The following is a 26,275-nucleotide window of genomic DNA, read 5'->3' on the forward strand; positions in this document are numbered from 1 at the left end:
GAAACAGTAGACTCTCACATGTTCGCTTTAATGTCTGTTTCACATTCCCTGAACTATTATTAGTTCTATTATTCAGCATATGAACACAGTTACAGTCTGAGATGCAACTGAATTACTAGAAGAACACAGGAAGTCATGTTTTTCCTGTTAACATGGTTGTGCCAAATAAAATCTGCAAGACATTGTTTCTTGATTGAAAATGGTTTTGGACAAAATCATAATTTTACAATTAAGAAACGAAATCAAATAAAAAACTAGAACAAACTAAAAATGTTTTGTGATTATTTTATAAAACATATGCACATCACACCGGGGAAAAATAAATAAATCAAAACGGTCAACAGCGGCTGAACTCTTTGATCCAAATCACAATGCAGGGAATAAATGCTTCAGGAGCTCCCTTTGCACTGCAGATCAAACGAACTGGGATAAATGGAAGATAGGAACAGACCTTCTGATGTAGACACAGCTGAAAAGGCGCCAGAATACAAATTCAATCTGATATGAAAGAAATGCTTGTTTCTTTTATTTTAAAACGCTGGTGATCCGATATCCCTGCAGATCTTTCATTCTCCTCTCATGTGGCATTACTGTTGCAGCGCATTAGCAAACATATTAACCTAAATCCTACAGCGTCCTCGCTGTGTGCCAAGGTCCCTCTGTGTGTGTGGATTCAATGGATTCAGGTTTATCTGCCGTCCATACAGGATGGCAGAGAAGTGAGCCTCAGCATGGAAAAGCACTCATTCACACATACATGAATAAAATCCTGTTCGCTTTACTTTCAGTGGTACTGGCTGCTTTGATCTTCTGATTCCTGGTGTGCAGCTTCACAGTGTTCCCCCAGTGTTCCCTAAGATCCGGCTCGTGTCATATCAAGGGTTACGTTTCCAGGAACTGCCCATCATCTCATCCAAGAGCTGTAATCAGCTTTTAAACAGCTGTGGCCGGAGGGTAAAAGCTCACCTGCTCTGTGAATTTATGACCACTTTAATCGGTTTGCACAGCAGGAAGCATCTGTTCTCCGTAGACAGCGAGTGAGATTTTTACAGCTAAATGAAATCAAGACTGCACCGACGAGCGATGTCTCATAGAGAAGAACAGTTAAAATAAACAACAAAAGTAGTTTGTTTTATATCCCTTAAACTAGTAAATGTATAATAATTAATGTATTTGGAAAACGTTCTTTTTTTTGTCAGTCAGTTTTGCAGTAGAAGGCTGGACGTCGCTAAGAACGAATGTAAATTCATATTTTGTAATTTTGTTTTAATATTTTTGGAAAGTGTGATCAAAATTTGAAAGACAATTCAAATTTGAAATATTCACACTTTTACGCTTGCTTCTGAATAAAAACCATTGGACTGTACTAGCTCACCACCAAATAAATAAATGTGAAAAAAAGCTGCTGAATCTAATATGTAAAAAGCCAGGAATCTGCATCAGGACTGATTCAACACGAAGCACAAAGAAACTGACTTTCAGTTTGTGACCAAAGCTAGATTTTCTATAATGTTGCTATCAAAACAGGATCTGTTCAACCATTTGGTGCATAAACATGTGCAACTGCTTGTATTTTTTTACTGAAAAGTGTGCAAAAAAAAACTGTAAAGATACATACATAGCATGGTAAACGGCAGTGAGCATCTGCACCATGAACTCAGGGTCCAGAAGGACACGGTTGCAAGGTTCTCTCCAGAGCTTTTGTTGTTGTCGAGGGAAGCCACATACACACACCCTGGGGAAGAAATTGGTGTCAGATGGTGAATAAGCTGTGATGTTTTTCATGATTTCTCTTACAGCTGAACAGCTGTAGGAAGCTAAGATGAGACATGTGAGGAAACGGCTAATATTTTAACCAGTTTTTATGTGTGGAGGCTGGAGAAGGATGAGTCTGCACTGTGAGAACTTAAAGACTGAAAGCATTGTTCTCCAAAGTCTTCACAGTCGCAGTTTGTCATCTGTCTAAACAGAGCTCAGTCAAAGCAGGCTGGGACTCATACCCTGAAATGTTCAGAGGTTGTGGTGGAAGAATAGTGACACCACTAAACATTATGCAGTGTATATATTGCATATGGATCTAAATCACTCCTAAGAGTCTGTTTTTTAACTAAGGCAACCATATCAGTTGATCAGCACAGCTTGAATAAAGCTGAGCTGATCTGTAAAGATACATACATAGCAAATTTTCCTTTGTTTCTAGCACAGCAATTAGTTTGTTTGTTTCTAGCAGAGCTAGAAACAAAGGAAAATGAATGATTTTAATGAAAAGGAGGAGAATGAATCCTAAGTTCAAGTAAAAAAGTAATTAAAATTATAAAGGAAGGAAGATGGTTAGTAATTGGGTGCAGAAATAACAAGAGCAGCTTGATTTCCAGATGGTTTTCTCACCGTGAGCTCATCCTGCAGATGGCCTGATAGGAGGAAAGGGGCATGTAGACCACAGCAGAGTTGTAGCAGAGCATAAGGAAACACAGGACCTCAAACCTGCAAAAAAACACATTTTTTTATATGACATAAAGATTATTTTAGGATGCAGAATTGTAATAAACTTGTATTAAATTATACATTTAACAAACTGCTACTTTGGTAGTTTAATTATCAGTCAGAGTAACATTTCTGGAAACATGGTTTCAAAAACTACAATAAGAAAGAAAAACAATTTAAACAGAAGCTGCATCTGTAGGTTAATTGTTGCAACATTTGGTAATAATGACTGGAAAATATTCAGCAGGAGTGCTGTGGCATTGTAATGGTCAAGTATGTGTGCAAACAAGGATGCTGCTTTACCAAACAGCTTGACAATAAAGCTGCACAACACTTCTAAAGGATTAAGAAGTGTGTAAAGCTCCTTTGAAAGCTGCCACTTTACTCCAGAGGCTGAAAAGACTTTTCAAGGGTTATGAGGTGAGAACCATAATACCGAGACCTAATAATGAAATACATGAACTCAAAGTGAGACCATAAACTTCTAATTATTGTCCTTTACAGAAAGAAATGGGCAAGACCTGCAACAGACTGGCGACTTGTTCAGGGTGTGCCCTGCCTCTCGCCCCAAACGTTTGCTGGAGATAGGCACTAGCACCCCTCCTGACTCCACTATGTATGTATGTATGGATGGATGTATGGATGGATGGATGTATGGATGGATGGATGGATGTATGGATGGATGGACGGACGGATGGATGTGCAGGAAGGCATTAAGACTGAATGAAGGAACAGAGCTCTGCACCTTCTTCTCACAAACATGAATTCAGACCCACTCAAACAAATGGATAATTAAATTAGCCACGAGATCAGGCCAAGATGAAATATATTGATTATGTCCGTCACACTATGGTAATTGCAGTCACAACGCTCTGGCCAGCCAGTCTTATTTGAACTGCTTTCACATGGTCATATTTTTGGATATGTGTACCACTTAGAACAGTCACAGACCCATATTTGCTCTATTGAGGGCAGCAGAGAATCCTTTGTTTGGCAGAATGACTGGTATATTTCATTGAGATCATTCATTGAGATGGGCCAAAAAAGCTCTCAGACTTACTGAGTGCAGCTAAAAGAGGCTGAATGAGCATCCAGACTTATGATCTGCACACCTTAAAAGGTGTTTTGTTTATGGAGCAATATTTGATCAAATAAAGTACGCAAAGATTTTAAAATTACTGATATTCACACCCGAAACTGGACACAATTTGTTGATGCAACATGTTTGCTTAAGACAACCAGAGAACAACACTCAAACAGTTCAGAGTCTGTACCAACTGCGCTATTGTCAGTTTCTCTCTTCAATACTAAAACTAATTTCACAGATGTTTCATTGAACATCTGAACAGTCGATCTTTGTCAGCTGTTCTAAGAAAACAATCTAAACAAAGTTAAACCAATTGGAGCTAAATTAAAATCAAAAGTTATGATAGAATAAGATAGCCAATGCTAAACTTAGCTAAGCCTAAATAAAACAAGTGAAACTAGTGCATATACCTAAACTACATAAGCTAATCTGAGCAAAAAAAAAACAACTAAAAAACAAGCTATAACCATATACATGCAGTTAGCAAAGCAAACATATTCTTCTTAGCTATCATAAACTAATCTAAGATAGATTAAGCTGAGCTAAGATAAAAGAGGATTAAAAAATAAAATGAGTTAAGCTATGCTAATCATGTATGAATTAAAGTGAGAGTAACAAAAAGTACAATGTTATTATATATGACAAATAATTACAAAAAATCCTAATTGATATTATATTTAATATAAACAAATATTTAATAACCTTATTAAATGTTACTTATGTTAAATAAATTACACTGTGTAACATATTCATTTTTCAATCTAAAAACAAATTTAAAAACTCAATCAAAAGTCTTGGTTTAATAAAATCAATATATTCACCATGAAAACAAAAACAAACAGCCAAATCAACATTCAGAAGATGTAAGAAGCTGCTTCAGTGGATTTCCCACCTGTTCTGTGCAGTGAAGGTTTCTCTCTGAGGATGGAGGCCACTGTAAACCACTCTGATCAAGTCATGCTGACACAGCGCTCCCTCGGTCAGAGCCATAGACCCCAGGCTAGAAGGCTAAACAGAAAAAAAAAAGTAATTTCTATTAAATCGGAGAATACAGGTAATTGTGCTCCTGCAGTTTAATAGCCTAATTCTGCCTCCATATTGCACTTTATGGTGCAGTATTAATCAAGAACTGAAAAATTAAAGTGAAGGAAAGACCAGGTGAAGTTCATATAAATCTAAATGTTTAAAAAAAAAGGAACTGTTACTGCTGGGGAAAATATTTCAAGTACATACCTTTACTGCATCATTAAGTGTCATTAATATATCTACAGTCTTAATTTTGGTGAGAGTGCTGAGTGTGCATCTCTTACACCAAAAACATTTGTTTACAATATTGTTCCCTCTACAGATTCCTTCATGAAAGATTTAACTCATCTTCCTGCTTCCATCCAGCTCCACTGATGCAGAGCAGTGCTTTAATGAGGCTAAGACACTTTCGATTAAATATTTAGGACAGTTTTTGGAGTCATTAGTAAATGATAAGAGGTAGTGAGGTAGAATGCATCACTTGGATGGCTTACCATCTCTTGTGGGATTATTTCCTCTTACTGTCCTCAGTTACAAGCCATGCATGTGTCGATCTGACCTGCTGCAGACAATCTACTTATATAGTGCTATGCAGTGTGTGGAATCTAAAAGTAGGTCCGAATAAAAATGTGTAAACCACTTCATATTGCAGTGATGCAGAGCAGAAGTTAGACTAATTTACTTGTGATTCTGTACGAGAAAAGCAAAAGAGGACAGATGAGAAACATGCTAATGGCGTCCTTGGGATCAGGGCACATGACATTCAGACCGGCATTATAATCAGGGAGGATTGTTGTGATTCAAACAGATGCCTGATCTGTTTCCTCATTCCTCGATTGTTTCTTCATTCTCTTGGCATGGAGGGAGGAGTTTCTGAAGCTTGTAATTACGGCAATAAATTATCTGTGGTGCACAAGATGCACACGTAATCATACACACATGCATGGACACGCACACACACACATGCAGATTCTCATTGTGTAGAAAACAGTGATTAAGATGACAAAAAAAGACAAAAAACTGGGCTAGAACATGTTCTGTTAAGGTTTGTGTTATTGAACTTCTCTGACCTGTCAGCTGAAACACTCACTGACTGAGAGACACAGATAGATTAAAAACCGAATCAATCAGCCAGTTAATGAAGTTTAAAGTAATTAACAAACACGCTTTATTCTTAAACAAATATATGAAAAATATGAAGAAAGATATAATATTACCGAAACTAGAGCTGTCAAGGTCAGGTTATTAAAAGCATTGGAACATTCAGAAAAGTGCCATGTTTCCAATCCAATCCACAACCTTGCTAAATCTCCAAAATATAGTGAGGACAGGAAGAGAGAAGAAAAGATGCAGTGAAAGGGAACATGTGCTTTTCACCTCACGCCTTGGCCATTTGGTAACTAGATTCTGGCTTGAACTAGTTTACCAGAAAAAGCTTTCCGCAACCAGACATTTTGTTCCAGCCATCTGTCAATTCATCATAGAATGGTTTTTTTAATCGTCTCTAGTCATAAATGTTGTTGTAAAACTCTTAAATCCATCAATAGATCAGTTATCTTAATAAATAGTTGCCATTACTGCTGTATACAGTAATGTATACAGTAAAATATGCATATTTATCTCCATAGTTTATGAAAACTACAAATAAGATATTTATATGTGATGGTTTAAGTACAAGTGTGCAAAATCGAGGTAAGAAAGAAGAAGTGACAAAAAAGTCGGTATGTGACCCAGTAAAGAAAGCATAACACCAATATAGAAAAGGTGATTCCTAATATGGACAGAACAGGAATGAGTCAGGAGTCCTACCTCATGATATATAGATGGTTTCGACAGAGAAGGGATTGTGAAGGAAAGAAGTTTGCTGTTTCCATCTTTGTCAACAATTTCCTGTAAAAAAAAATTTAACAAAAAAAAAAAAAAAACAGGAAGCTTGAGTTGGCTTAAACTCTTTAAATTAAATTAAATGTAAGATGGATGCAAGAGAAATTATCAAAATGATTCCAATTCAAAACAGAAAGACTCATAAATGATACTAAACTTATTTCATTGGATGTAAAAATTGAAGAAAATAAAAACAAATTGTACATTTTAAAGAAAATTTGTAGTTTACATTAATTGAACAATGAGTTATGTGATTAAAAGGAAAAAAAAATCATTGGTGACAACTCTAAAATACAGATAACAACTCCTCCATGGCCACATGTAAAGTGATCATGCTATGAACCAGAACAAATCAAATATCGACCAGCATTCTGTCTGCTGGATTTTGATTTCACACTGTTAAATGTGCTGCATAGCAGAATGTTTCCCTCAAAATGGCATAATGTTGTAATGTTATGCCTCATTATCTCAACCACAGACAGCCCCAGCAAAACAAATAAAGTTAATTCATACAAACATACTGCTGAGCCTTTTACAAACAGAGTTAGCTTATTATCGTGCTTACCTACCTCTTCAAAAGTCTTGCTAGAGAACATCTGAAATATCAATATTATCCAAGTGTCAGTTAAGTTGTATTCTAGCAACGGTTTCTCATCATTTCACTACTGACGTGAAGTTTGTTTATGTTCCTCCTCATTACTGCTGTGGAATAAAGTAGTCATTATTATTTCAACATGTCCTCAATTTCTCCTTGACTGGACTGTGGGCTGCTTGTTCTGTCCTTCACTGGCTACCAGTTTATCTCTGGCAGAACTGCTGAGAGCAAAGTTGTTTATCACAACTCGCCCGTCAATGGAGACACATCTCTGAGCATGTGCTGCATGTGCTGTATTGAGAGGTACTGACACAGATAAATAAATTATTCATGATTATGCCCCTTAGCAGCGCCGGCTGACATGGAGCTGTGTCTTTCAGTATCTCTTGCTCTTTGCACATTTCCTCAAGGGTGTTTCCTGGAGACGCAATCCCCTTCAGGCCAATCCGTCAACCAGTGTTTTCTTTGCAGGTCACCTTGAATGTGCAGCTTATCATTTACAATAAATCTGGCATTTTCCATGAAGAAAAAAAATCTAAAAATAGATTTATTTTGCTAGATAACTCCAACTCAAAGGTGAAAAATAAATTTCTGGCTCCACTGTCCAGACTGCAGAAGGTTCCAACATCAAAAGAAACATTTCAGAAGAAATTTTAAAGGGGCCTGGAAAGGGGTTCTTATGTTTAGTTAGGTTGTGTGGGCCTCACGTTTGAGCATCAAAGTCTAAACAGCTTAGAACAGCAGATGGATTGTTTCTGTGTCTGACGCATGTCATGAAAATGTCCAGAATAAGTTAAAATGTGTGTAGCATGTGGGATATTAGTACTATTAGATGTTAACCTCCAGTAACATAAAATAAATGCTAAGTTTAGCTAAAGCGATTTCAGTAGTACCAAGGCTGTTACTATAATATTAACTAACATTGACTTAGCAAATTCAGTATGTCAATTTAAGCATTCATATTAAAAATGAGCTAAAATGCTGAATTTAGCTTAAACGCTATCATTAGCGTGATGACCTCTTGAACTTCATGTAGTATGCAATCAACAGTTTATAAGCTGAAATTAGCTAAAATGCAAAGGTTAGCTAAAAATATATCAAATGCATTTGGACTGACACCCACCAGGTTATAGATACCCAAGAGGAGGGCCTCAATGCAGCCATTGCTCTGGCGATCCCTGCTGGCAGTGATGCGCAGATAAACCCACACAAGTTCAGGCAGGAACTGCAGAGTGAAACGTCGCAGGCGATCTTCAGAGCTCCGGTACAGCTCAAACAGCTGGTGGCACACGGGTTCTAGCAGCTAGAAAGCAGGCAATTAAAAGAAAATTAAAAAAAAGACACTCACACACATACCTTAGCTAAGCAGTCTTTAAGTCCTTTAAAATGGATCTATATCATCAGTTCTGTTAAAATTCAATACCTACAAAAGCTCAAATGTTCAGATTTCTGACTTTATTTGAAGTAGAAGTTTACAAAAAACAAATATATCACTTTTCTACTGTTAAAAAGGCTTCAATATGAGATCTGTAAAAAGTACAAAGATTACACAAAATATGTTCTTAATTTTGTGTAATCGACAACTGGCCAGAAAGCTGCAATCGGTACAACCCTATGATGATCATATATAAAGAAACCTGAGTATTCACATTATTTATTTGATTACTTCAAGCTGAGTTACATATAAAATTATAGAGAATTTTAGTACAGACACTGTACAAAAAATAATTCACAGGGGACAAAAAGAATTGAGATAATTATAGAAGCTGCATCATTACATCATGCTTTCACTGAACTCATAAATAAATTGGATCTTGACCTTGATGTTAGAGGCATAGGGATAGAAAAGGACTTTCAGCGGCTTTTGGGGTCAGAGGGTGGAGCAGAATTGCAACTGAACACTGGACACATGTACTGTCCAGGGAGTCCACTGTGGCTTTGTGTTTACACTGTCCAAGGGTCAGTGGAATAAATGTCCATGCAGTGCAGCTGTGTGTGTGTGTGTGCGTGTGTGTGTGTGTGTGTTAGCTGCACTGTGTGTGACCGAGAAATGAGCAGCACCTCATTAATGAACTTGGCAACTGTTTGGCTCTCCATGGCATCAGCAGAAAACTCGTCGCAATCTTTCCTTTCCTACACACCAACACTCACGCAGACTGTCCTGGATCAGGCATTTTATCATTAATGGGATTTTGCAGCGAGACTGACAGCACTAATGGAATTTAGATCCCTGGACGCTTGACTCTTAAATTTGACCGTGAAATAGAAGGAGAATGCAAGCAGAGAAAGGAAACAAGTCCAGCCTCACTGGACACCTCTGACGTTTGCTTCAAAATGAAGTGTGATGTCTTCAACTGGGCAGAAAGCTAGTTTTAATGTGCAGGCATGTGATGCTGTAAAATTGACATACGGAGGCGTTTGTGAGGATGTTGTTTTGAACTAAAACATGCAGCAGATGTTCTAGTTTGGTTTTTCACTGTGTGTGTGTACCACCATGCCACTGTGAGTGTGCGTGCAGTATACTGGGAACATTGTGTACTACCTCGCAGGTGAAGCTGCAGCCATCACCATCCTGCACTTTAATCATACTCACAAGAACAGCACATGCTTGTGCTTCAGTGTTTATCCTGCAGAAACTGCTGTGTGTCAGTCTGTTTCACCCAGACATCAAGAAGTGAGTCACAAAAACAAAAAAGCAAGGACTGCGTGTGTATGAGCACATGTGTGAGCGTGTGTGTGATTCACCTCGTTGTTGGGGTCCTGGATGACTCTGTACAGTGCCGGTACCAGAGACTTCTTTAGATGAAGGCTGCCAGCATAGCTGGGGATGTGGGTTTCTGGTAAGGACTGAGACAAAAAGAAGATTAAATGTTTTTGGCCATGATTACATGTGAATCAACTGAAATTGTCAAGTTTTGACAAATTATAACCACTAAAATCAATGTATTGTATATCAACCAACACGAAGTAGTACACAATTATGAAGTGAAAGAAAAATGACACATTGGTTAAACAATTTTACAACTAAAAAGGTGAAAGAGTTTTTAGGCTTTTTTCCTCAGCTTTCCCTAAATAAAATTCAGTACAATCCATTCCTTTCACTAGTTGTCTAAATACAAAAAAACCCATATGTGTGTAATTTTGTCACCGTATGAATGTAGGAGTTCAATGAAGACCTCAAATGTTTGTTTGAAAAGATTCAGGAATGGACAGCCTCAAAAGGACTGAGGAAACAACCAGACAGTTTGGGGGTGAAGTTGTGAAGTTTCTAGCTGGATTAGGTTGTATCCCAAGCCTCGAAGATCTTACAAAGAACTGTGAGCATTTAATCCATCTTTCCAAAAAGGAAAAAAAACATAGCACAACTGCAAACGTACTATGTCATGGTTGTACACCAAACTGTCAGTACAAGTGAGGAGAGTTACAATCAGAGAAGCATACAACTCAAGAGGGATAATCTTTTGACATTCTGCAGTAAATAGATCTGGCTTTTTTGAAGAGTGGCCTAAAGTCCCCCACTGCGAAAGGAAAGTCATGAGAAGACCTACCACACAAGTGGAGGAAGGTGATGTGGACAGGTGAGACCAAATGGAAACTTATTGACCAACCTGCAAAACACGGTTACACAACCTTCCCTTAACACATCACCGCTATCATGAGAGCTGTAGCTTGCATCATCATGCTGTGGGAATGGTTTTCTTCAGCAGGAACAGGGAAGAGCAAATCCCAGTTGTTTTAGAGTGATACAGTCAAGGTGTATAATTTAATCCAATTACAAATCTAGGGCATGGGGCACCACATGGCTCTGAGGTTGAGCAGGTGCACTACATATGCACCTGCTGACTGCTTTGATTCACAGTATGTCTTTCCCTTCCCTCTCTGCCCTTCTTCCTGTCCAGCTGATAATGAATGAAGGCCACTATAACCTCAAAATCCCTAAAAAATAAAATAAAAATTGTTGATAAGTGATTTTTTTTCTGATGCAGTTTGAATTATTTTTGCTCAAATGAATGGTGAAAATCTTCAATTGCTAAATATGCAACATTTGTAGAGACAAAAACTAAAAGACTTGTAGCTCTAATCGCAGTGAAATATGATTCCTTCCCACAGACCAAATATTTTACAACTACCGAGATTTCGAGTGCCTAGTAATTGATATACAATTTTCCATCAAAAACAATTTAATTTTAATGCTGCAGACATTAATATTGACAGTAACTGCAATTTGCTACATTGAGCAACTCTAAAACCAAATACATTCCCACGTAGACAATAATTTATGTTGGCCTATCAGATAGGATACAACAAAGTTAGTGTTGCAATGTAATTAAAATGTAATTAAAAAAGGTATGCAAACACACTTGCAAGGAACTGCATTATATTTTGATTCATAAAGTCGTAGCAATGAACTAAAGAACATCAGAAAGTGAATATATACTATTTTGTGTCAAGGTTGCAACATTAACTTCTGACACTACACATTTAGAAATGCTATTAAACATGTGAAGTTTAAAAGTGTTGTAGGCGGCATAAAAACAGAGCAGTAATGTCACTGACAGGCTGAGTAGTAGAAGTCAGTGAAGGCCGTTCAAGTCTAAATAGATCTTGACATCGACAAACAGCTTTTGACAAAAATTACCATTGTGACCTGATACATGTCTGACTTTGAATCCGAAAAGCAGTAACATGAGAAAGAAATTGTTTCTATTTAGTAAAAAAATAACAGGAAACATCTGAATCAGAGCGTAACATTGCAGAAACACAGAATCCCACCAAGTATTTTAGTCTAGATCCTACCACAGATATCGCAGTACCCTTGAAATAAAACAAAACCTCCATATTAAATTTTGTTTTTAGTTGATCGTAGATACATATGTCTGTTTGTTTTGTTCCTTTTCTAGTTGATGACGGCGTCTGACAGGGGCAGAATATCCTCGGGTGCCAAACTCCAAACAGTCAAGACTGAGTGCAGATGACAGACGCATAAAAAGCCTCTCAGCAAGGCGCTTTGGTGCAGACAAGTCATGTTGTGCTCTGTCCTCATGATGACCACTCTCCCTAGGAGTCTCATCAATCCAGCTCTGGTGTGTAGTTTTGTGTTCCCCTCTTTTACATAGCTCACCTTCAATTTTGAGAATAATGCCACCGCTGAGGAAAGATGTTATTTGCATTTCAACGGCCATACCTGTGCAGAACATTTACTAAATTTTCAAGTACCTCAGCAGCTGCAAGTGATTGTGAGGACGCTGAACATTACTGGAGATGCATGAAAATAATCTACCCGAATTACTATATTTTTTGGGTATATGTCTGTTCCAGGGGTTTCAGCAAGTTAAACAATCACAGTTGGATTCATGCTTAGTCACAAAATAACTTGTATTCAACTTAATATCTTGTGTGATTCTCTCTAAGATGAAGCCACAAATAAATTTATTACATTAACTAAACATAATAATAGTTTAGTGAATTACAACCACTACAATATTCAAGCTGAAACATGTCTATCTCTACACACTTACACAGTGGTTATATTTACATTTTGCTATTTCTCTTAGAAACAGCCTGAAGGACACATTTCATCATGACTGATGAGATGCGCCACAGAGGAGGAGGGTTTTACCTTGAATTCGGAGAGCCATTCTTCAACGACACCTCGCTCTGAACCCAGCATCTTTTTCAGAGACCCCCCTCCTGGATGCCTGGTGGACAGAAAGAGGCAGTGGTTGGAAATACAGTCACAAAAAAGAAGTGAAGGTGACAGAACACAATTATCAGAAGAATTCCCAATCTGGAGTTGTGATTTTAGTCCCTTATTTCCCTGCTGAGGAAGATGCAATATTATTTTCAACCCAAGTGAATACCCAAATGACTGATTTGAATTATTTATTCAGCTGTGATGCAGGACACAGCAGAGTTTAATTTAGAAAGAATCAAAGGGCTCTCAAGGAGACAGATTCACAAAGGAGAAATAATACCCAGGATTGCAATTACTTGTTAGTGGCGTATAATCTACCTGCCTTTCAAAATATGAGTGCACCACTAAAGAACATCTTTCTCACTGTGATTATAATCAACCTGCCATAGTGGATAACTGAAAATTATTGAAAGTAAATAAATGTTGACTAGTAACAGTTTTAAAATGTGAATCATTTTAAGCACATCCAGAGAGTAACACTTAGAAACAGTAACAGTGGTCAGAATGGTTATGGCTTGGCTGGCCAAGATTGTTGACGCTCAAAACATTGTTACATAACAGGTCATTCAACACACAAACTTATGAGAGACCATCAGAGCCATGTTTCTTGTTTTTCCATCTTTATCACCGCTGGGGGTGGAATTTCATGTTGTGTACAAATTACGGCAGAAGCAGGTGAGGGGTTATTTAAAGGTCAAGTGTAAATCTGTTCAGATGATGAAAATAGGCAACAGTTTTCTGCTGTGCTTAGTCTAGAGTTGCCTTATTTCTTTGTTCTAAATAGAAATGGCAAAATAGACAGATGTTGTAAAGGACTTTCAAATGAATGTGATGGAGACTGACATGGTGGACTTTGATACTGTGCACGTTAAAAACAAAGTCTGCTAGTACCAACAAACAGCAACCAGAAGCATTTAAACATTGAACTTAGTCACTATAGACATGTTCTGAATATTTCACATGACAGTTCATGTTTTGGCTGGCCAAGCTTGGGTCTGGTTTTGTTTTTTATAACTTGTCTCTATAAGCATAGTGTTTTTTTGTGTAATTTGTAAGCTCATGTTTTTCCAAAAACAATACAGGCTTAGATGTTCACTATTCCCCCCCCCAAAAAAAAACTTTAAATTTGTAGCTTGACATAAAAAGGTTGATTGTAAGGACAGATGGATGAATGGAAAAACAGATGAAACAGTGAACAAACAGATGAGTCGACTAATGGGCAAATGATTGGACAATAAAGAGACTGATAGAAAGCTAACTAGCTGGAGTTATGGATAGACGGATAGAAGACAGACAACTTGCTAGCACATCAATGGAAATAGGACATGCAGTACGCCTGTAAATTTAAATATATTTAAAACCTGCTTTTTCAATTCAATTATCTAGAAATACATAACAAGACAGTATTCCAAACATATTCCAATACACCATTATCCCGGTTCCTGTTCTCAGTGTTTAGATACTGAAATAAGACTCAACACAGAGCACAAAAACATCTCTACATCAGGTCTCATCCAATGGAAAATATATTCTTATTTTAATCTAAATTAAAAAATAACATGAATGCCATAAAAAGCAAGACCAGAGCATGGGAGTTTGTGTATAAATGTCCATGCAGTGCAGCTGTGTGTGTGTCAGAGGCGGTAAACACTGACAATGATCTTTCACAGGATAATGTGACAGAATGCAAACTAAAGGTGATGAGCCATTGAGCCCAACAGACACAATTTGATTATGTAATGGCAAGCGGCCAGTGACAGGCTAATGATGTGACTACATTAACTATTAGGTCCTATCAATTCAAGTTGAAGGTGAAATTGCAAAAGCTCTCAAGCCTTTCTATCCTTTTTTGCTTGAAACACTGGTATTAGGCTTAAAGCAAGAAGAGTAGATTCTTTACCCTTTCACAACAGCCATTACTCAATTCAGACTTATAATCAGGTGATACGAAGGCAAAGAAAGATAACATGTTGCATGAATTTTATGGATGTAGCATAGCGCACAAAACAAAAAATACATTTATGCCAAAAGTTTTAACATATTGATCAGGATGGTTGTAAAACAATTAGAACATATTGGCTGTTAATTATAAATTTTTGCTCAATTCTGTGTACATATATGTTAATAAAAAATGCTGTGTTTTTATAAAAGGTCATCAGACAATAAGATTCTACTACTACTGGCTTCTGTTTTCTAGAATGTGAAACAAATTGGCCTTTAATTCAATAAATGTGAAGGAAAGAAATGGGCTCACAGTACTCAATATGCAGAAGAAGAGTTTTATAAATAGATTCTCACTTTTAGATTTCTAGCAAATGGGCAATACCCAGACAGTTAAGATCCACATTCCTGCCTCAAACATTTTTAAACTGCAAATACAGTGAAAGCTCCAACTACTACTTTTAGCTATGACATAAATACACTGACTGTTTAATCTTATTTGTTAAAGCTGAGTCTCCATAGTGCAGAAAATATACTAAGTACACATGCGTCAGGGGACTTAATGTTTCACACCATACACAGAGCCGACATCATCAGGCGAACCACATCTGCCTGCCTCGCCAATCCGGGTAATCTGCAACAAAGCAGCTTCATCATATATGAATGTGTGAAGAAAAGTGTGGAAAGTCTACCTCATTTTATCAGTATGTGTAGGCTGTGAGACAAATCAGGACAGAGGAAAAGATGGTAGCAGAAAATGCAAAGTAATCATGACCTGGAGCTGCACAGGACCTCGAGTGTGAAGGTTTCCAGTTAAACATGAACACGTATCACCCAGAAAACAAACAAGTGGTTTCTGGAACAGTTTGTGAAAGTGCATAAATGACTCAGATAATGTTCGCCCTTGTACCTTTAAAAGACTAGAACATGCTTTCCCATTGATGCTCACCCAGTTTGCACAAAGTTTATGAGGAAAAATAAACTCACAGGAACAGAGTCTGCTTTTGTTTCCAAAGACCTTTCAACTACCAATTGAAAAAATGGCTTTGAAAAACTTTTACACTGACTTTCTGTTTTTAATATTAATTTGATGAAATTTCTTTGAGGATGTGACTAAAACAAAAGAAAGTGCTTCAAACTTTCCATCTACACCATGAAATGAAAATAGCAAAGAACACGTAAATCCCCGAACTTTAATGGTAAAAATGACGACTAAGAGAAAATCCTGTGTAACAGTAAAATTAAAACTACTGACAGTTTGTATGCACATGCACATGTTGGAATATTATGTCAGTGTTCATTTATTTCAGAAACTCAATTCAAAAAATGATATATATTATTTAGATAACAGACCCAAAAAATGTAAAATGTTAAGCTTTCATTTCACTTAATTTTATCAACTGTTATATGACCTCAATACATGGTTGAGTTCGTCAGCCAGCCAAGAACAGCAATACCCTGGTCGTTAAACCACACATAGTGTGCCAGTGTGAGCAGGTGCCAGGATCTGCTGCAAAATGAAATCAGCATCTCCATAAAGCTGTCTGCACAGGGAAGAATGAAGTGCTGTAAAAATTTCCTGGTAGATGGCTGAGCTGACTCTGGATCTGATAAAACTTCAGCAGCTGTCATAGCTCTCTAAATCATTATTACTGTACTTTTTCTTTCGAATATACTTTTTCATTATGCTTCTATACAACAGCCTGAACAACCAGCTCCTCTGGGTATAGCCATTTGTGGCTTAACGTCCTTGTTAGTTTGGAGTTTGTCAGTGGTTATCAAGTCAGCCGTTTTTCTCTGATAGTGAAAGTCAAAAGATTCTCTGAAAAACTGAATCTTGGGATTTTAATTGTAAGACTTAGTCATAATAATCAGCAGAAATAAATTGTGGTTCAATATTTGTACAGAAATTCTAAATTATATTACTTTTAAAATTGATTTGCTCAAATTAACTTTTTGCTGACACTCCTATTTCTCACAAAATAAAAAGTGTTCAATCTATATAAATTACATTTAAAAATTACTTTCAACTTTTCTTACCTGTTAAATAGTTTGATCTTTGTGTGTAATTGTATTTCCAACCCAATCTATGTGCATTAGTTATTCATACTGGTTCAGCATCCGCCATAGGAGACTTGGCCTTTGTTCCTAAATAAACAGTGGGTGGACTGATGCAAATTTAAATCCACATCCAAAAGCAAATATTAAACATGCCCTAAAGGACTTAGACATGTCGGTCTTTCCCATTAGTATTTACAGTAGAGGTTAAGCCTCAAACGTAATAAAATATGCAAAATTCAACATGGTGCAAATAAGAATGAAAGTGATACAAAAGAAGCTCAGAGGAGCTGCTGGGCTGGAAAAGCATAAGCATGACAGTAATATCAACGAGTGGAATCTTTCTTGTGTGAGTACAGCTCCTAAATTTGGAGTCTGAGAACTGAAGGGCTCCATTTACTCAGCATGTTCAAGTCGTCATGAAAGGCTGACTCATTCATTTCCTCTGGTCTGTCAAGCCCTCAGAAACTCACAGAGATTAAATTTGCCGACGGCAGCGCAGGCTTATCAGTCACCATGAAAACAGCAGTCAAGTGACTCCACAGCAGCAGCACTGTTCATTTTGTTCAAACAATTTAGATTAAATCGCTCTCAGACGCAGGACACAGTAATTAAGTCAGCTGTATCGAGGTCTCTCCGGAAGCCATGTTCCATTTAATATTTTCTTCAGTGCAAAAAAAAAACAATTTTGTGCTTCTACATTTTCACTTGCGTTGAAATAATTATTGATTCAAACCGAAGATAATAGTTTCAGTTTTACTGCTGCTATTTTACTTCATATTATCTTTCAGTAAACAGATGCATTTCGAGAAATGAGAATATCTTCAAAAACATATTTTATATCATTAACTAAATTCTAAAATGAAGTTCAAATATTACAGATTTATTAGTTATATATTTACTGAACATGGGGAAAGTCTGCATGACTTGGGGACAATTGTCTTTTAGTTGGTTGGACAAATCATGTAGCCTGGGATCCCCTTAGCACATCTCAACAGATGTTATATATGTTACATATGTGTGATGCCTAAATGTCTTTGTTGTGAAAAGAAAACCTGCAGAAACAAGTCTGAAGCTATAAATACAACTACAGGGTGAGCCTTGTGAATCTCTTCCAAATTCTTAATATCACAATCCTCTCAATAGTCTGCCACTTGTCCTCAAGTCAGTTGGTTGTGAGGCTTTTTCAACCTAATTTTTTTTCTTTCCACTCCACTTTCTGCTATTTTGTTTGCATACAGCACTGTGTGGACAGCTAACTTCTTTAGCAATGCCTTTTGGGGCTCGTCTTCTTCACAACTGCATGCTGGAAATGTTGAAATTTTTAATATATAATTTAAACTTATTGGGAATCCTGAACAAGCTGAAAAGTAAAGATACGAGTGCTAGAAAGGAATGTAAACGACATAACATAAATGTGTTAAAGACTTCAGTGTGCCTACCTGAGCGCCCAGGAAATCAAATCTCCGCAGGGAGATGTAACTGGTTCTCCACAGTGGTACACATCTGTCACTCTCTCAGGGTCACCTGCAACAGGGAGATGGATAAAAACAACCCATTAATGAGATTAAAGGAAAACGGTCACCTACAAGCACCAAGAAACTAACACAAATAACAAGATTTATTTAACAACGGAAAATTAAGGTTATTTAAATTATTTATGCATCTAAATAGTTGCACAGATGAGGAAGTTGTGATTGTGGGCTAACTCTGCCAATTTTAGACTTCAACTGTTTTAGCTATCTTTTTTTGTATCTCTTAAATCCAGCAGTCACAAAGATGAGCAGCATTACTTTTATAGGTCAAGATCTAATGTAATAATCTGCTTTTAGAAATAAACTACTAGGGAAAAAGCAGACTGCAGGTCAGAGAAGGGATGAGCAACTGCATACAGTCAGCCAGGGGCACTGCTAGGAATCTTGGGCCCCCTGACAAAAAATTTCATTGGGCTCCCGCGCGCAGCTGCTGTTACAATTTTTTAAGTCTATCTGACCTATCAAAAGCATCACAATTTTAAAGGATTGCAACTGCTTTGCTTTCTTTGGTCCAATACTGATAACTAGCACAATATTTACTGCTCATGAATTTTACATTCAGCAGTCTGCATACAGTATGCAAGTAGGTTGCTTAATTTTTTTTCTATTAGTTTTAGGTTACTGAAATGTCTCTCCACACGAGCAACAGTCATAGGCAACATGCAAAATACACATAAAACAATCCAGACTTCTCAAACAATGCTATGTAGTTGCATTTATTCAAGCTGCAGTATATAACTTCCATAAAAAATGTGTTTTCTCTATATTTGTTAAAGCTGGCACGATGTCGTGGTTTATTATGAGACAGATAATCTGTGAAAACAATCAATCTCCTCCACCTTGTCCCTGAATTACTATTACTAGCTAAAGTGATGCAACGTTCCAACAAAAACAACCAATTAGAACCAGGAGTGTCTTAGTGGTGTCAATCAACTTCATTCACTCACTGCTAAATGCGCTAATGGTGGAGAAACAACATATCATTACAGGAAAATAGTTTATCTGCCTTCACTGGTGGCTATGCTAACTAGACTAAGCATTTAACACAAGCTATGCTAGCTGCAACATAGTACAGAGCGAGGGGAACGAAGGATGAGCAGCCACATGAGATTCTGATCGACAGCACTAAAACTCTCCTGCCACTGACTGGTTGCTTCGAGCACTTTGAGAAAGCAGAGGAAATAGATTTTTCACAGATGCCAAATGTAACAACTTTAGAAAATGTGCTTTTACTTTTTTATTATTATAACATTTGAAATTTCATCAAATCCTGATTAACACTGAAGAATCATATTTTTCTGTTATATTTCATTATTTACTTATTTTGATAAACACTAGTTAGTACCTGTACTGTCACTTTAAGAGAATATCTTATGACATCAGTACTGTCCTACCCTCAGTTGGTGATAGGTTGCCTGAGAAGAGGTGAGGTAAGCTCACATTTTATGAAATATATAAAATAATTGTAAGTACATGCAGCTGTTAATGTTTATTTGTTTTAATACATACAGAGGAGTATTCTTTTTGACAAATTAAGAACATTTTTCTTAAATGTTAGAGCAGATATTGTTATTAGTCACAGGGCTTCTCCATGTTCTTATCTGCTAGGGGAATTCCAACTCCTGTGAATGGAAGAACTCCATAAAAGGGTATTTTTATTTCTGTTTGTGCAGGTATGTGTATTTGGTTCTTTTGTTCTATAATGTTTAAGCTGGTTGCATTAAAGGCACAAAACATCTGGGATATGTGATTATCTCAGAGGTTTTTTTATTTTACACAAAATGTACTTTTTTTTTATCATTTTGGATTTATTTCCAAGCACAATAGTACTGTACTACCCAGAGTTGGCGCTTGGCTGCCTGACAAGAGGGGAATTCCAACTCTTGTGAACGGAAGAGCTGCATGTTACAGGGCATTTTTATTTCTATTTGTGCATCTGCCATCGACCTGCATTAAAGAACAACCAGCAACTCCTGTGGTCTGACTCCCTTCTTCAACTGAACACAACCTTGAACACATCAAGGTCAACAGAGGTCACAGTGTGTAACACATCAAGCTACATACTGCAGCTAAATGGTTAATAATCTCACAGCCTACCCACCTCTCTTGGAGAAAAACTGGATTAGAAACTGATACTCTTGCCTTTTTCTCTCCTCTCTCTATTTTTATTTTTTATTTAATTTTGAAAACCTGACTTTTTAATTTTTCTTAGCAGCATAGTAACTGCCACAGTCTACTGACTGCTGCTGAACATCTTCACCATCAAGCGCTCCAAACAGGAATGAACCATTTCATGCAGATCCAAGGTGTTCGGGGCAAATGTGGATGTGTGTTTTTTGGTCTGGGTGAGGGAACATAAAATTTTTACTAATAAAAACAATCGCATTAATTTTGTAATTGATAGGGTCAGCCATGCTAAAACAGAAACTGTGCTAATATAAACCCATTATCAAAAAGTCTTCAGCAGTGAAACAGCTTCACTCTATTGTAGTAGTACTGAAAAGCAGTACACAATTGTACTGCATCAAGTTTTGAAACAAAAAGGCAGAATTTACTGACGACCCAAAAGAGGACAAATTTCTATCATGGAAATTTGCCAGCCTCACTGTTAAAGGTATATTTTTAAAACTTTAACACATACTGCAGATTAGTGTTATGAGAAAATGTTTCTCAAAATAAACTACTACATGAAACTTTAGCAGTTAAAATATACTGTAATGTAAACAAAAAGGTTCAAGTTTCAGAATAAACTTATCTGCAAGTTCAACCATAAAAATTTAAATAAAGAATTAAAACGTTGAAGGACATTTTTATGATAAAATGAATATACCAGGGTAAGGATCTTGTGTTGATTATGGCAACTGCGAGAAAGACAAGAGAATATTCTTGGTTGACATGAAAGGCATAAAACGTGTTTAGTTTGCGGGACGTGGCTGACGATGAATACAGCCAATCTGAAGCAGCACAAATTTTAGACTTTAAGTACTTAATTTGTCTCTTGTACATCTCTTAAATCCTGAAGTCACAAAGTCCAGCAGCATTGGATCAGATGTAAATCTAAATTTAAAAGCATCATTGAACAAGTAAAACTGGAGGAGTTGATGTGGTCTGATAGTTATTATGCTTTATTTGGACACAATCAGAGTTCATAAGGCCACAGATCAGAGGAGACAACATGATTAGTGAGGTAATTAATAGATCTTAAGTTGAACCCTTATGCAGAGGAAGAGTTTACGAAGGAATACATAAATGCTGCAACAGAGTAGCTACGTGCTGAACTTATCCGTGTGCTCAAACCATTTTATGATGTGAAAAATAAACAAAAAGTAACTTAACACGATTGTAAACCCATTTAATGTGGAACCAACTAATGTGTCGTACAACCTCCGATTAGAAACCGTTGAGCTTCAAAGTGAAAAACATCAGCTCCCTTTTGCTGGACGATTTTCCCAGCCAGAGGAGGCTTCCCCTCAGGTTTTTATATCTGGGACAACACACCGCAGTTCTCTGAACTGAGGACAGTAACGACAGCAAAAAGTCAGACGCTTGGCCAAGGAGTTGAAGTTCCAACTTTCTGAGTCAGAACATGTTCAAAAGAGGAGAAAACAATCAACCTTAAACTTAACAATGTTTGAAAAAACAAAATGTGCAAAACGGATGACTGTGATTTCATTCATTAATGACTGTTGCACCATAGAGGTTACAGAGTGAGTGTGACCCTTCTAAAAATTTAAATGGCCACAGAGAGACAATAGGGTTCCCACCATTACTGAAATGGCTTCCTATGCTTATGCACAAAATTACTGACAATGAAATGGTTTTGTTTTCTATTCAGCAGTCTTTCTCAGAGTAAGCTCAGGTTTTCCTCGAGGAAACACTGTTTTAGAGGTTATTTTGTGTCGCAGCAGAGTGAGTCAATTTTCAAGTTCCTCATAGTTGCATAGCAACCAACTTGTGTCCTGGCTGGCTGGAAAGGAACATTTGGGATCCAAACCCACATGATGTACAGTACTGGAAAGATTCAAAATCAAGGCTTCACAGACACACAAGACATAAGACGTGCATGATTTCTTTTAAAAAAAAAGGCTCATGTGCAAACTGTTGCTTTGTTGAGCAGTATTTCAGCGGTAAAGCGTTTTGAACACAGCTATGTGTTTATCTGACCAAATTTGACACCGGCAATCTATCAAAACACGAAGGACGCGCCCGGCTGGAGATAAATGTGTTTGGAATGATCCATGCTCCCTACTGAAGGCTGTCAAGTATGTGTTTATTTTCTTCTGTCAGATTAATTTATCACTGTATAACTCATCAAAGCAGAGAGTAACAATGGCTTCAGGCTGAGTACAAACACTGGAAAAGGGACAAACTCCAAACACAAGACAAAACAGGGTCTCTATTTAGTTATTGTATATACATATGCATATATACACACTCATGATATCAGGAGCGCCTGGAGAGAAACCTTCTAAAATTAAATTACAAAATGTATTTCTGGCATTTTGTAATTAAATGTCAAAAATACATTTAATTTTTTTTTTTTTCTTGCAAGCATTTTTGGTCCTGACAACAAGAAGACATCCTGGGACTGGAGACTATAATGGCCACCATAGATGAATGTAGAGGCTCTGAAGACATGAAGGCAGGTGGTCCATAAAGCTGCATAAATCAAAAATATTCCTTTGTCTTAATCTCTCTAGCTCAACAGAAGGAAAGCACACAATGATGTGGGAGTTTTTGTAATGAATCTCAATGACATAAACAGTATTCATTTAATGGAGCCTTTAATGTCAGCGCATAAATCACCTCATCATAATCCACCACAGACATAAATGTAGGAACATCACACCTCTTTTGGCCTCGTAAGGATAACAAGAATCTATTCAGAAACAGTAAAACTCAGAATATGAAAGATAAATCAGAGCAATTCATTAAAAAAAAAAAAGCCTAAGTATTTGTACAGAGACACACAATAATCATTAAATCCTCTGAAGTCCTGACTGACGACAGATTAAATGACTTGAGTTACTTTCACACTGGCACAGTTCAGGAGACTTTGTTTGATCGGGCAAGGACTGCTGAAAATTTTAACATAATCAGATGAAGTTGTGTAAGTTCATACTCCACTTTTAAAAGCGAACCAAACAGCTGTGACGATTTTCTTACAGGGAGGCCTTAAAGCTCCTAGTAAGAATTCAAATTTAACTTTCCACAATGTTCTTTCTGCATACAGATGAGATATTTGAGATTTGTAGGTGGGGCCCTACAATTTCTTTCAAATTTATCATTACTGAAATATCACTGCATGTAAAATGCTAATCGCAAAGAACTGCCTACTGCATTTAGTGCTTACCAATTATTTAAGCACTATGCATTGAAAACCTCTGTGTCTATAAGATATTTGACGTCACTTGCAGTTTAATGCACCATAAAAATGTTTCAGAAGGTAAAGTCGTTAAGAAAGTATAAAAACAGCAAAGGGCAGTCAAAGACGACTTTTTCAATGCAATCTTTCGATTGAGATAAAAATCCTGAAAAATCTATACCCATTGTTCTCCAGCCCCATGTTTTAGCTACAAACCTAATAAATATCAACTCAAAATGTGACAATTCTTTAACATAGCTGAACTGTTTATTAAGAACAGATTTGTGGACATTGGGCTGAAAGATACTTTTCTGAGTAGTAAGTGTTCAATCAGCTTGCCATAAGTAGGGTGGCAAACTACCAGAATTTTGCTTAATGGGTGACTGCATGGACCATGACTGTTTCATCAGCTTAAAAACATACATTCGCGGTGCTAATATTAGCTTTTCCATGTCTGACAGAAAATAAAAAGCATGACTTTAAGACCAGTCCCTGAGGGACACCATTAGTTAAACTAAGCCAATAAAAAGTAAAACCATCTGAACTGAACTGTGAAAAAAAGATAATTAAAAAAGATAACAGCATAAAACAAATACTTAATTCCTTAAGATAACTTTTCCATTATTGAGTGAACTACCACAATGTAAATAAACTGAATTTAATTTCAATTATAATCAGAAGAATCACTTTTTCTTCTGACAAGACAAGGAGAAATACTGGGCAATGTTGCTCATCATCAAAAGTTTAGTGACGTAATTTGTTTTAAGGTAATGTAATCGTTCGATGTAATAATTTTGCAATTCTTTTACTGAAACTAAACTGAACTGAGATGATAAATTATTAGAAGAGAATTTTTAACAATAAAAACTGATGGGAGTTTCTAGAATTCGGAGTAAAAGCAGATGTTGTAGTTTTATTAGAAGGTGATTTGGAAATAGGTTTGCTTCATTTTAAATAGAGTCCTCAGATTATTACCAAAAATAAAACCAGTACAGGCAAGGGAAATGGAAATTATTTATGTTTACACGTCTACCTCATTACTCAGCCAGAGTCATTATAAAACTAGTTAGAATAAAACAAACTCCACTAAACACCACAGGTAAAAACAAAAAACATTATGCTAATTCTGACCTTCCATCCGGATACAACCAATCCAAATTAACTGGAAATTACAGTTCACTCTTCCTCGCTCTGCAACTGTCTTAGTTATCAACGTGTCATCAGAACCTGGCAGCTAGCCTTTACTGTTTGCTAAATATGTCCAGCGGCTAACGAGGCTCGGTGAATGACAATAAGCAAACTTTCCTCAGAAGGCTGCGCTTCCTCTACGCAGGACCTGCTTATTGTCTGGTGACGGATTTCACAAGGGAATAGGAGAGTGCCGGCCCATCCTGTTTACGGCGCTTCAAATCCCAGATCACAATTACTCGGTTTAACACACCATTGACTGAGTGCACAAGCTTAAAAGCAAAGCAAGAAAGTGCAATTTGTGTACTTAGTTTGAGAATAGAGTGAATCAGTTAAGAATGTGGCCCATTGTGATTCATTCAAGCCATAGAAAACCCAGATCTGTACTCAACTTTTTATAAATAAAAACCTCATTCAAATGCTTTCAAAGACTTCTTATTGTATCAGTGGTGTTTTACACCATTTCCACCCGCAATGTGTTTGTTCAGCTTGAGCTTAGTCCTATATCACCAAGGATAACATTTTTTTATAGTTTCAGTTAACATCTGCAAATATTACAAATATAAATTTTTAATACCAACTCAGAAAATACTTCTTTTTGTGGCACATGGAAATAAAAAAAAGTCTTCTGGAAATCTGGAAGCCTTCTGAAAGTTCATGGAGAAAATATAAGATTGAGTCCTCATCAAACCTGGTGGCCCGTAACCAACAGAAATGAGCTTCCATGTTAAGAGATGTATAATGTATTGTGTATATATAGCAACACAAGAGGCTGTTTGTAGCACAATAATTGTTGGCTGTGACATAAGTTCACACTTTGTGTGCCAATGTAATATTCAACTAGTTGGGTTGGATCTCACAGCAGTAGATACAAACACTTAAGCACTTTACAGCGCCCAAGATGCTGAAAGTCACAGAGAGGTTTCAAAGCACATGAGTACCCCTTTCTAAACAAATGTAAGACAATTAAAGGTTTGATTTATCTCAATGTTTGAGTGAGACTGACTGCAGAACAACAACAAAAAACAACATCTTACTAATGTTAATCTTAACTGGAGGAGCCAGTAATATGGAGACAACTTTGTGTTAGCATATTTCACAAAAAAATCTCACATCACAAATAGTGAAAAAGAAAGAAAAAAAAGGGGTGCATTTTGTTAGGTAGTTCAATAAGCTCTTCAAACTGACTCACTCTTGAGTCAGTTTACTAACTCAACAGGTAATGCATTTGCCATGCAAAGAATGAGGATAATAGATTCCTAATGCAATCCATCAAATCTAGCCAAATTCAAAACAAAAGCAAAACATGTTGTGTGCAGACTGCCTTCTGTGGGTGTGCCAAATTTTCACACACACCCACACAGTCTCCTCTCCTCTGCTGACCACCTGCACACACAATACAAACAGTGTACATGAC

At 36.9% G+C, this 26,275-nt stretch overlaps 1 protein-coding gene across 6 annotated transcripts in view; it reads right to left on the reverse strand.

The window, feature by feature from the left end:
- LOC129360980 (hyccin 2-like) overlaps positions 1-26,275 on the reverse strand; it is a 48,097-nt gene that overhangs the window by 9,817 nt on the left and 12,005 nt on the right. For 3 of the 6 annotated variants that reach the window (XM_055031532.1, XM_055031531.1, XM_055031535.1), the window contains 9 exons: positions 18,213-18,297; positions 12,697-12,775; positions 9,822-9,923; positions 8,200-8,379; positions 7,051-7,077; positions 6,407-6,487; positions 4,464-4,579; positions 2,389-2,484; positions 1,619-1,735 (listed from right to left, as the gene is read on the reverse strand). In XM_055031532.1, the coding sequence (XP_054887507.1) occupies positions 1,619-1,735; positions 2,389-2,484; positions 4,464-4,579; positions 6,407-6,487; positions 7,051-7,077; positions 8,200-8,379; positions 9,822-9,923; positions 12,697-12,747 (770 nt within the window). In that variant the 5' untranslated portion in view covers positions 12,748-12,775; positions 18,213-18,297. Of the gene's footprint in view, positions 1-1,618; positions 1,736-2,388; positions 2,485-4,463; positions 4,580-6,406; positions 6,488-7,050; positions 7,181-8,199; positions 8,380-9,821; positions 9,924-12,696; positions 12,776-18,212; positions 18,298-26,275 lie in introns of those variants that run through there. The other 3 variants (XM_055031533.1, XM_055031536.1, XM_055031537.1) reach the window with 2 other exon arrangements.

This window comes from Poeciliopsis prolifica, unplaced genomic scaffold (assembly GCF_027474105.1).
Source record: "Poeciliopsis prolifica strain line A6 unplaced genomic scaffold, Auburn_PproV2 SCAFFOLD007, whole genome shotgun sequence".
In the NCBI taxonomy this organism is placed as follows: domain Eukaryota; kingdom Metazoa; phylum Chordata; class Actinopteri; order Cyprinodontiformes; family Poeciliidae; genus Poeciliopsis; species Poeciliopsis prolifica.